The following is a 12,503-nucleotide window of genomic DNA, read 5'->3' as shown; positions in this document are numbered from 1 at the left end:
ATACTTTATCTCTTCATCTTCACATAATACTGATAAGGTAGACAAGGGATATATTATGGGGGTTTAGGGAGGTCTTGCCAAAGTCACAAACTACAACTCACTCTTCCCTTCAGTACTGAGCACAGGCTGAACCCCACAGAAATATCTATTAGAAATTGAGTGAACTTGATGGACTTTGGCACTGACTTTATGCTTTGCTTGTGTTTTGAAGAACTTTGCTGAGCTTGTGACTTTCCTGTGAATTTGCCTAGACACACTCTGGACAAGGGGCTTGTACCTCGTCTTCTACTTAACCTCCTCACACATCCCCAAGTCAGGTAGCTTCCCATGAAAAAGTCAGTCCAATCCAAAGAAAAAAAGAACCACAGGATTCTTTTGTTTCTGTCTACTTCATCAGTGAGAATGACCCCGAGCTGGGTACAGTGACTTGCATACAGTGGGCAATCAATAAATACTGGTTGAATGGATAAATGAATGAGGTATCTTTAAATGGAAAAAGGAAAGAAAAATATGTTTAAGAAGGAGTTAAAGGCTTAGACTGGTAAGGAGAGGAGAACCCTGAGACAATTTTAAAGAACCATCACTCTCCAGGCCCGGAGTCAGAAAGCAGAGCGTATGAAGTCAGAGAGCAGAGTACACCCACACTGATACATCAGGGAAAATCAGCTGAGCTGCCAGAAAACTGTGGCCGGCAAAGGTAGTCTGAAATTCAAAAAAGAGAAAAAGCTACAGAGAGAGTTAGATCTCACAAGCCACGGAGCAGTGAGTTTATCAATGATTGTTGATAAAATTTATTATTTCAATCTAGAATTTATTTTTAATGGTTCTGAAACACTTAGGTGATTACTGGGTACCAGTATGGGTTCGCTAAGGATAAGACAAAACCACGCCAGAATAACCTAATATCCTTTTGGGAAAGGATTACTGAGCAACAAATTAAGACAAATGTTAAACATGTTTTTATTTCAGGAATAAATCAGAGAAAATCTCTTAAAATTTTGTGATGAAGAAATGGAGGCTAGAAAAGAATGAAGTTTGGTGGATCTACAGCTGTGACTGTTGAGTAATGCTTCTAAATTGTCCTGATCATGAGCTCCAGGGCTCTGTACTTAATAGAGTCCTGTAAACATTTTAATCAAAGACTAGCACATGAAGTACATGATGGCAGGGATCTTGTCTAACTCACCAGTACCTAGATCAATGCCTGCTAGATAGGAATGTGATCAATAAAATTTTGTAAAATTATTGCTGAATAAGTAACTGAATCCATAGAAAGCCTATTTGCTAACTTTGCAGATCATATAAAATAAGAAGAGATAGTTAATATTTTTATCTTTATTTCATGAGAGATACGCTAGCCTATTCCAATATTTTTGTTGTCTACCTACCTAGAATATAGGCTGGCTAACAAAAGTTAAAAAAAATTCAGAGGAGGTTGATGAAAACAGGCAAAGAAATGGAAAGGAAGCAAGGAAGGGAGGGAAGGAGGGAGGAAGGGAGGGAGGGAGGGAAGAAGGAAGGAAGGAAACAAAGAAAAAAAGGAAATTTCTAAAACATGGTTGGCAAACTATAGCCTATGGGCCAAATCCAGCCTGCTGCCAATATTTGTAAATAAAGTTTTACTGGAACACATCCACACACTCTCATTTGTGTATTGTGTTCTACGCTACAGTGGCCAAGCTGAGTAGTCACAGCTAAGACCAACTGGCCCACAAAGCTTAAAATGTTTACTATCTGGCACTTTCCAGAAGAAGTTTGCTGACCACTGATCTAGAATGTTGAATATGAGCATCAACCTGGAAAGCTGAACTATTAGAACACAAAGGTACAAAACTTGAAAGGCACGGGTGGGGACTGGTGTGACAGCAGAGGTTGGATTAGATGGCTTCACAGTTCTGAGATTCTGTGAAATCAAAAATGCTTACTGGACCCTGTTGGGATCCCAAGAACAGATAAGAAGGCACTCAAATAATCCCTTCCCTTCTACCTGGCCCTGCCCTCTCAGCAAATGCTCCTCCTTGCTTTTTGGTGAGAGCACCTGAACAGAAGACAGAGCTGAGGGTGGCAATGCTATGTCTGAGTGAGGAGAGGACAGCCTATAAGCTGAGTTCCCACACATCAGGCTGCAAATATAGGGCAAGTTTGGTACTCATGAAATTCTCCTCTGTTGGAAACAAAGTGAACATGATTCTCCCAGCTCAGTGGGGAATCCAAGGAGGCACAGGTCAAGGCCTGAACATGGAACTGTCAGCTGACGAGGAAAGAAAAGACATATGAGCAGATCAGAGTTCAAATAACCACATAAAGGGCCAAGATTTAGAGAACATTCAAAAGAGCAGCTGAGGGCAGGTTGCAGCAAAGGTTCCATGGAGGATCTAGTCACAGCAAGTGAGCTTGATAAAAGGAGCAGGTTCACAGAGGTGGAGAGGCAGGGGGAGGCAACTTCACACTGCAACTGGGTAGCAATGCTCTGATGCTCTTGACATTTCTCTCACGCTGCTGATTTGAGAAATCTTGCTGGGGCAGCAATGACACCTCTGCCCTAGGCTACCACACCCACGTCAGCCTGGTAGCCTTGCTGACAGCTCTGAAGGCTGAGCACACTGCTTCACTCTGCTGAACCTTCCCTCAGGTCAATGTTCTGACCATTAGGCAATCGGCAAGGCTGTCTGTCCTCCTGGCATTACTGCCAACCCTAAAGTAGCCACGGCTCATCTGCCCTGCTGCTGGAAAGGGAGGGGAATCTCAGCCTCTGTGAGTGATCCAGGATAATGGGCGGGCAGCAGAGCCAATCTGGACAAGCAAAGCTCAAATGTAAAATATTCATCTCTGTCTGCAGTCAAAGCAACCTGCCCTCTTCTCAACCCTACTTTTGAAAAACTCACCAGAGGCAATAACGGACTAACTTGCCCAGGTACCCTTCAACGGACACGTGACCAAGCCCTGGTAGGTGCACACCGCCTCCTTCCTCTGAGAAGTCCAAGCAACCACGCACACAACACCCCAGGGAGGCACTGATGACCACCCCATTTTACAAGCACAGACAAGGTCCACTCTTTGTCCTGGGTCATTCAGTAAGTTGAGGAGCCAGTCCAGAGAGAGGATTGTATTTCACACAGAAGAGGGGAAAAAAACAGTTGAGGGACTTCTGAGGCTGAGGAAACCAGTGAGGCTGCTTTCTAGTTCTGGGGTAGGGCTGGGACAGGGTAAGTCTGAAGAAAGTAGAGGAAGAATAAATCCACATTCCACACAGTTGCCTTAATTATTTTATGGAAATCTGCTCCACTGTCCACTCATCTGAGACTCCACAGATTGAGGCACTTTTGGGAGAACACCAGTTAAAAGGTTCTTCTACCCCTCCCCCCCGGTTATGAAATTGGGCCTCTATTTTATTCCCCAAGACTTGAAGTGACATAAATTATAGAGCCAGAGGGGACTGTGAAGGGCATCTGTTCCAAGCCTTTTGCGCTCTCCATGAGTTCCTAGAGGATGAGGGACTTGCAGGCTCTCACCCTGAGTTGCTGGTAGAGCTGGCACAGAGCACGGCTGCCTGGAAGCCACAGGGAGAAGAGATCTCAGAACAGCAGGGTAGCCCACACTTACCTTCTAAAGAATGGATTCCCTGCTCCTTGGCGGTCTTGTAAACACTGCTGAAATCATCCCCGAGGTTTGGGTCAGCACCAGCTGCAAGCAGGACCTGCACCACACTGGAAGAAATCAAAAAGACACCAAGTGTCAAAAACAGGAAAGGCCCAGGAAGTAGACATTCAGATTCTGAGGCATGTTTGGGGACTGGATCTGCCTCTGCTCATGTGAGTGGTACAGTGGAGAGAACATGAACTTTACGAGCATCAAAGACAAGGGTAGGAAAGTTGGCTCTGAAACTTTACTGGCTGAGAGGCTCTGGACACGTTATCTAACGGCTCTCTAAGGCTCAGTGTCCAAGACTATAAAATACGAAGTGTTTATTCATCAATTACTTATCAAATGCTTACTATGTTCTAGTCACTGTTCTAGGTGTTAGTGTCCATGCCCTCAAGGAGCTTACAGTCTCTTCTGGGAAGGACAACAAATTAGCATAAAATTACAGCGAAGTGTGATAAAGGCTAGATGGGAGAAGTACCATGTATGGTGGGAAACCAAGGGAGGGGATCAAGAAAGGCCTCCCAGAGGACGTGGTATTTAAGGTATTAAAGACTTGGAAGGCTGAGAAGCCAGATCTGGGTTGGTGAAGTGGGAGGACCCAATGCATTTACAAATCGGAGGCAAAAGAGCACGAAGCTTCACCTGAAGAAAGCAGAATTGGGGATTTCCCTGGTGGTGCAGTGGTTAAGAATCCGCCTGCTGATGCAGGGGACACAGGTTCCATCCCTGGTCCAGGAAGATCCCACATTCCACGGAGCAACTAAGCCCATGCGCCAAAACTACTGAGCCTGTGCTCTAGAGCCCGTGAGCCACAACTACTGAGCCCGAGCGCACAGAGCCTGTGCTCTGCAACAAGAGAAGCCACTGCAATAAGAATCCCTCGCACCGCAATAAAGAGTAGCCCCCACGGACTTCCCTGGTGGCACAGTGGATAGGAGTCCGCCTGCCAATGCAGCGGGCGCAGGTTCATGCCCTGGTCCGGGAGGATCCCACATGCCGGAGCGGCTGGGCCCGTGAGCCGTGGCCGCTGAGCCCACGCGTCTGGAGCCTGTGCTCCGCGACGGGAGAAGCCACAGCGGTGAGAGGCCCGCGTACCGCAAAAAAAAAAACCCCTCAAAACAAAAAAGAGTAGCTCCCTGCTCGCCGCAACTAGAGAAAGCCCACGCGCAGCAACGAAGACCCAACACAGCCAAAAAAAAAAAAATTAAAAAAAAAAAAGAAGGTAGAATTGGAGTAGAGGGTGTAAGGGGAAGAAAAGTGGGGAATGAGATAAGCCACTGAAGGGATTAAAAGGGAAGTGACGTGGCAACACATGCTTTTCCTCCCCACTTCAAGATATATACATTTAAAAAAATACAAATCATATAGAAATATTAAATTGAAAAATGAAAGTCTTCCCTTATAGCCATCTCCTTAATCTAAATTCTAAGAGTAACCACTATTTATAGTTTGGTGTGCTTCCTTCCAAATCTTTGCTATTAGAAGAATCACTCCTATAGCTGTGTGAGAATGAACTGGAGGGAGTAGGACAAGAGGCAGGAGCCTCCACAGTGAGGTTAAATTAGGTGAATTTATATAGCACCAAGTACAGTGCCTGACCCAGGAATGCTCCATATATGTTAGCTTCCCTTCTATCATGTAATGTTCCTGCTAATACTTTCCTTTTTTTTCCCTAATAAAAAAAGGTTCGTGTTCACTATAAAAAAAACTCAGAAGATATAGCTAATCAAAAAGAAAAAAATGTTTTAGAATATATAACATCTTTCTAGTTTTTTCAATGTATGCACATTTTTATTTACCAAAAATTGCATCATATATAAACTCTCCCTAAACACACACATACCTCACCCCTTCCATGTCTTAAATATCTGTCTATCACATTGTTTTTAATGACTGCACAGTATTCTACTAAAAGGCTAGTCTGTATTTAGCTAATCCCCAATGGTAAAACAATTAGATTTTTAATATTTCAATAACAATGTCTATTTCCTTTGCATAAATTCCTAACAGATGAACTTCTAGATCAAAAGTATAAGCATTTTTAAGGCTTTTGATAAATGTTACTAAATTACCTTTCAGAAAGATTGTACCGATTCTTATTTTTACTGTCAAAGGAAGAAGGATGAGAGCAACCGCTGTGCCTTTCTTTCACCAAAGCTTTTTCATTATGTGTTAATCTGGACACAGAAAATGGAATCACACTGCTGTTTCAACTTGCATTTCCTTGATTACTAGTGAGGTTGGACTTAAAAAAAATGTTTAGCAATCAGTTGTGTTTCTTTTTTCATGAATCACAATTATCAATTTTGTTTTTATTTTCAGGCATAATGTCCTTTGCCTATTTTTCTCTTAGCATGTTCATCTTTTGCTCACTGGCCTTCAAAACTATTAATGCTTTTGAAGGCATAAATGGCAAGCATTAAAAAAATTACTCTAGAGAATTCGCTGGTGGTCCAGTGGTTAGGACTTGGCACTTTCACTGTCAGGGCCCGGATTCAATCCCTGGCTGGGGAACTAAGATTCTGGAAGCCTTGTGGCCCAGCCAAAAATAAAAATAAATAAAAATTTAAAAATCACTCTATCATAAATATTAAAAAGCCAACCTACAATTTTAGTTTCTCTCCTTTGTTAGTTTTTCAATATCTGTAGCCAGCAGTATTGCTGGTTTTCCCTGTATCAATTGGTTTGAGTTTCATAACCTTCACCAGGCACAGGACCTGCCCAATTGTTTGCTGAATGGATGAATGAATTTCAATAACTCCCATGCACACAAACACACAGTCCTCATAGGTAAGTCAAAGAACCAGAATCTATCTCCCACATAGATGAGGTTCTTCTACATCTGATCTAACATGGTCAAGTGAGCCTCCTGTGTCTATTCCCCTTACCTAAAAGGATCTTAAGAATTACCTTTTACAGGTAATTTATCTAGGATATGAATTATGATCCCAAAGAGAAATAAGAAGGGTCTCTAAGCACCTAAAATCCATGTCTAAAACTCAGATATTTAACTCACAGCAGAGTCTGTCAGGTTTTCACTTGGAGACTATTTGCTCATAGTTTACACATAATTTGGATTAAGACTGGCATTAGTCTTCCTGCTTGCCAGAAGATTAAAAGTTAAGAGGGTTCAAAAAGGCTGTTAGAGATGGGAAACTATCTGCAGGCAGTGAGAAAAATATCTGATAGAAAGGGATGTAGTATGGTACAGAGGTTAAGAACGCTGGCTTTAAAATCGGAGACAATATGAACATCAACATGAATAAAGACATTAATGGATTATCACCCATTGGGTACACTAAGATTCCAAAAGTCCATATTGAAAATAAATGAATAAGTCAATGGGAGAGAAGGGAAAGCTCTTCTTTATTGTAGAATGACAAATAATAAATGTAGAACAAATGATGAAATTAGAAAATCATTTTGCAATCATAATTATCAGGGATATTAAGAGTATGTAGCTCAGACTTCCCTGGTGGCGCAGTGGTTGAGAACCCGCCTGCCAGGGTAGGGGACACAGGTTCAAGCCCTGGTCCAGGAAGATCCCACATGCTACGGAGCAACTGGGCCCGTGCACCATAACTACTGAGCCCGTGCTCTGGAGCCTGCAAGCCACAACTACTGAAGCCCGCACGCCTGGAGTCTGTGCCCCGTAACAAGAGAAGCCACTGCAATGAGAAGACCACGTGCTGCAACGAAGAGTAGCTCCCACTTGCTGCAACTAGAGAAAGCCCGCGCGCAGCAACGGAGACCCAACACAGCCTGCCCAAATAAATAAATACATACATACATACATACATAAATGCTAATGAGTACTGTGATACTCCTAAAGAAGGTTATGGTATGCAGCACCCCCAAATTAAAAAAAAAAAAAAAAGGAGTATCTAGCTCATATGACTCTGTTAGTGTATGTAATGTGCTTGTACAGTGCCTGACATATAATAAGTGCTCAAAGAACATTAGTTATCATTACTATGTACCTGACCCCGTAGCTGGGCTGTGGGAAAGTCAAGAGAAGTTTGAACTAAGACACAAATTGGGAAGACAGCATGAAATTTTATAACAAGTATAGGGAGACCTGGGTTCAAATCAAAGCTCTATCATTTACTGACTGTGATCTTGGGCAAGTTACTATACCTCTGGGACTCCATTTCCTTACTGGAATAACAGATAATGATGCCTCCCTTGTAGGTTGTAAGTATGTAAAACCACAGTGCCTGGCACATCAAAGGAGATCCACAAATATGAGCTCTCTTTTCTGTGTCCATATAATCTTAGTGATAATAACACAAATCTGGGCTGAAGTGGGCTCTAGATCTATACCTAATCACCCCCAGGACTCATGTTGGCATAGCCCTGTGTTAAGAAGGCAGTTCTTGGGCTTCCCTGGTGGCGCAGTGGTTGAGAGTCCGCCTGCCGATGCAGGGGATGTGGGTTTGTGCCCCGGTCTGGGAAGATCCCACATGCCATGGAGCGGCTGGGCCTGTGAGCCGTGGCCGCTGAGCCTGCATGTTCGGAGCCTGTGCTCCGCAACGGGAGAGACCACAACAGTGAGAGGCCCGCGTACCGCAAAAAAAAAAAACAAAAAAAAGAAGGCAGCTCTTCTAGTCATGTACCACAATGTTCATTGCAGCACTATGTACAATAGCCAGGACATGGAAGCAACCCAAAAGTCCATCGACAGATGAATGGATAAAGAAGATGTGGCACATATGTACAATGGAATATTACTCAGCCACAAAAAGAAACGAAATTGAGTTATTTGTAGTGAGGTGGATGGACCTAGAGTCTGTCATACAGAGTGAAGTAAGTCAGAAAGAGAAAAACAAATACCATATGCTAACACATATATATGGAATCTAAAAAAAAAAAAAAGATTCTGAAGAACCTAGGGGCAGGACAGGAATAAAGACGCAGACATAGAGAATGGACTTGAGGACACGGGGAGGGGGAAGGGTAAGCTGGGACGAAGTGAGAGAGTGGCATTGACATATATACACCACCAAATGTAAAATAGATAGCTAGTGGGAAGCGGCCGCATAGCACAGCACAGGGAGATCAGCTCTGTGCCTTGTGACCACCTAGAGGGGTGGGATAGGGAGCATGGGAGGGAGACGCAAGAGGGAGGGGATATGGGGATATATGTATACGTAAAGCTGATTCACTTTGTGATACAGCAGAAACTAACACACCATTGTAAAGCAATTATACTCCAATAAAGATGTTAAAAAAAAAAAAGGCAGCTCTTCTATATTCTGCGCAAGTTGGCTTGTTTTAAAATCTAAGTGAGAAGGGTTTGTCGATCTAAACTCAAAGGGACATAATTTGGTTAATCCTCAGCTGCTGTGTCCAATCACCATTCAATCACACCCCCTCCCATGGCAAGCTGTCCCTCCAGGCAGCTAGTGTCACTAACTGTGCTACCTGGGCCTCTCCAGGTTCCTGAGTATTGATTCCATCTGTCCAATTTGCAGGCTGCAAGACGTGTCCAAGCAACCAAGTATGCTGCCCTTCGCCCCAAAGGGCAGACAGTGGTCTGGCAAGATGGGGAGAGGAAAGTGACTAGGCTAAGCCCTGGGGCTGCTAACCCAATCAAAAGGAATGGGCAATTCACTTCACAAACTTGGAGGACAAAGAGGGTGAGCATCCAAGCTAGTGACTCATTCTGCAATCCTGGAGAAGATTCCTTTCACTTTTAATTAACTCAAAAGGCAGCAGCCCCACTGTGGGGTATACCTAGGACTAAAGGAACTGTGGCTGCTCAGGCCAAGAGTGGCACCAAACACCTTACCAGATAGCTAGTAAGCTTTTTTTGCCCAAGAGCTATCTCATACTTAAAAAGCATCTAACCCAGAGTTCCACAGGGATCAGGCCCTTTTTGGAGAAGCCAGCCCAGATCAGGCTAAAGGACTACATGACTATGGTTAGCTCTGATGATGAAAAGAACTTCGTGGACCAGTGCGATGTAGGAGGGTAGAAACAGAGTAGGAGGCTAGCCAGGTAAGAAAAAGCTAAGGCAAGGCTGGTGAGAACAGGCTTAGCAGCAGGCCAGGCCCAGGGAGTGTCAAGAAGTTCATAGTCAAAACAGAGCCAAGGGCCAGAGACCAGGCAGCAGACGTGAGGCAGAGAGTAAAAAGCCAGGTCAGATGTCAAGGACTAGAGGCAGAGGGAAACAGCAGACGACAAAACAAGTAAGCAACCAGAAACCAAGAAACACACTGGTATCAGAGGTCAAGACAAGGCAAAAGAAGCAGACACCAGGGGCAGCAGTGAGGAGACTTTGCAAATGAAGAATTTCTGCCTCTTTGACATTTTTTGCTGAAGCAGAAACAAATCCCCCAATTCAGAACTGTATCTGGGAGAAGGTGACAAGATGGTGAGTTGGCCCACCTGGCTGACAAGGGGACTACAGGATCTGACGGCACAAAGGGAGGCAGGTACTGCTATCCGAGGTGATCCACCAAAGGAAAACTAGAGCTGCCCCTCTGTCCTGGCGTTGGCATACTGGCTGTCACTTGGGAGGTTTGGGTTTAGGTATCACTATCTTAAATTGGAGTAGCTGGTGCTAAATGGGCAGTGAAGTGTATGGGCTAGGCCTTCATGGTCTTAATAGCTGGGTTAAAGGGGACAGAGTACACCATCCCACTCACTTATGTTTTTCTATAACACACTCAAAGGAACTATGCTGACTACTCCAGAGGTTCTCACCGGACAAAGGCTTACAAACATCAGCAATTCTCCCAGCCACCTCAGGACTTGGCCTCTGGTGGTCTGTGGAAAGATATGCCTACCAATGTCAGTATCAACCTCAAAGGCTAGAGATAATCTCCAGATACCCTACTTCCAATACTAATCTGGAGAGTCAGAGAATGTCTACAGCCCAAGAGGATGGGGGTTTAGAGTTGGCCTTTAGTGACTTGGCTCTGGTAGCAGTATTTGCCTTCCTGTGTGTCCATCAGAATCTACTCTGGTCTTATCTCTGCCCAAGTGAGCTGACTCACCAAAAAGACTGGGCTTTGTGAATACTGAAGGTGAAGGTTGTGAGGGATAGTATCCAGCTGACAGGTTGGCAGAGAAGCAGCAATAGGGCCGAGCTAGCCAGGCCAGGGATGGGGGGCACTGCAGGCCTGGAAATCTGGCTAATCAGAAATGGTCAGGTCTTAAAGATTGGCCTTAGATAGGGAGCAGAATGCAGGTCCAGAGCCCGAGACCTTGGTAAGAGTTACACATGTGAGTAGGAGTGGTGAGCTCTGAGCCTAGGCTGAGAGCTGTTTTCTTTCTGCTTATTTTACTGCCTGCTGATACAAGTATCTATTTTCTCAAGGGTACAGTAGGGCTAAGTAGGAGGAAGATAGCAGTCTAATAATAAGAGCTAGCATTTGTATATACCTCCTACATGCTAGGCACTATTTTAAATACTTTATATATACTAACATCTAATCTTCACAACAACCCTATGAAGGAGGTTAAAGAGAAACTGAGGGACAAGTAACTTGTCCAAGGTCACTCAGCTGTAAGGAGCAGAGGTGGGATTCAAACCAGGGCAGTCTGGCTACCAAGCCCATGTCCTTATCACTCTGCTACATGGCCTCTCACTTCCCTGTGTTGACTCCCAGGTAGCTAACAGTCTGTAGAAGCACTTTGCCTCAACTCAAGTTTTAGCAACAAGGCTAGGATCAGGAAGCCCAACAGAAAAATGAGGCAAGGATATGAACAGTTAATGCCCAGAGGAGGAAAAAAACAAACAAACAAGATGATTAAGTATATGAAGAGATCCTCAAGCTTGTGTGTGATTAGAGAAAGGAAAATTTTTAAAAATGAGATAGCATTTTATTGGGAATTTGGGACTGACATGTACACACTGCTATATTTAAAAGAGATAACCAACAAGGACTTACTGTAAATTAATTAATTAATTTAAAAAAATGAGATAGAACTTCAAGTTAACACACTGGCAAAAAGTGAGAAAGCTGAAAAATGCCCAGTGTTGGTGAAGACATGGGGATCTCAGATTCTTCATGCACTGCCAGGGGACAGACTGGTGCAGCCATTCTGGAAGCCAATCTTGTAATATTTGTCATGTTAAAGTACCTTACCCTATGACCCAGCACTTTGCTCGTGAGGATATGTATCTCAGAGAGATTCTTACACAGGTCTATAGAGGGCAACATGGGAGATGTTCACCACATATCTTGTGGCAGTGGGGAGTTGAGGCAATCAAGTGTCCATCACTGGGGGAACAGGTAAGTTAAATGTGGTAGACACATGCTATGAAACATGATGCAGCAGTCAGAAGCAACAGGCTGGATACACGTGCAGCAACATGAATAGATGATTTTTAAAAAGGGGTTGATTCCCTGCCACCTACTATTATTCATTAATTGAACTTGACCATCTGTTCTAAAAATTTATTCCTTCAGGGAGTCTCTCAATTGCAGAACTCTAATTCCCATGCTGATCTAGTGATCTTGGGGGCTGAAGAATTAAGGACCCAGTGAAAACAATTAACTCCCCAAAGTACACCAAAGGCCATCACGCAGGCCCCTCCTACTGGTTCAACTGGTTAGTGCTCATTCACCTTTAGGGCTCCTCAGTGACATAGTCACCAACTCAACTGAGGCTTCTCCGACTCCCAGCCCGGGTCCACACCCTCCCTCTTTGCACAGAATCCAGTACCTACTCCTGTGGAAGATGGCCCTCACCATGTTATGTCGTGATTGCCTGTCTACTTTTACTTGCCTTTCCCAGTAGATCACGGGGCAAGAGCCATGTCTCAACCTTCTTTCACAGCTCCTTGCCCAGTGCCTGGATCACAATAAGTGGTCAACAGATGATTTCTGAATGACTGCATGAAAAAA

At 44.0% G+C, this 12,503-nt stretch overlaps 1 protein-coding gene across 1 annotated transcript in view; it reads right to left on the bottom strand.

The window, feature by feature from the left end:
• CLPB (ClpB homolog, mitochondrial AAA ATPase chaperonin) overlaps window positions 1-12,503 on the bottom strand; it is a 145,562-nt gene that overhangs the window by 85,815 nt on the left and 47,244 nt on the right. Inside the window, exon 4 of the mRNA XM_029208953.1 lies at window positions 3,604-3,707. Coding sequence (XP_029064786.1) covers window positions 3,604-3,707 — 104 coding nt within the window. The remainder of the gene's footprint in view (window positions 1-3,603; window positions 3,708-12,503) is intronic.

The sequence above is a fragment of the Monodon monoceros genome, unplaced genomic scaffold (genome assembly GCF_005190385.1).
Source record: "Monodon monoceros isolate NGI ecotype Baffin Bay Population unplaced genomic scaffold, NGI_Narwhal_1 Super_Scaffold_7, whole genome shotgun sequence".
Taxonomy (NCBI): Eukaryota; Metazoa; Chordata; class Mammalia; order Artiodactyla; family Monodontidae; genus Monodon; species Monodon monoceros.
Note: the sequence above shows the minus strand (reverse complement) of the source record. Positions and strands in the feature narration are given on the sequence as shown.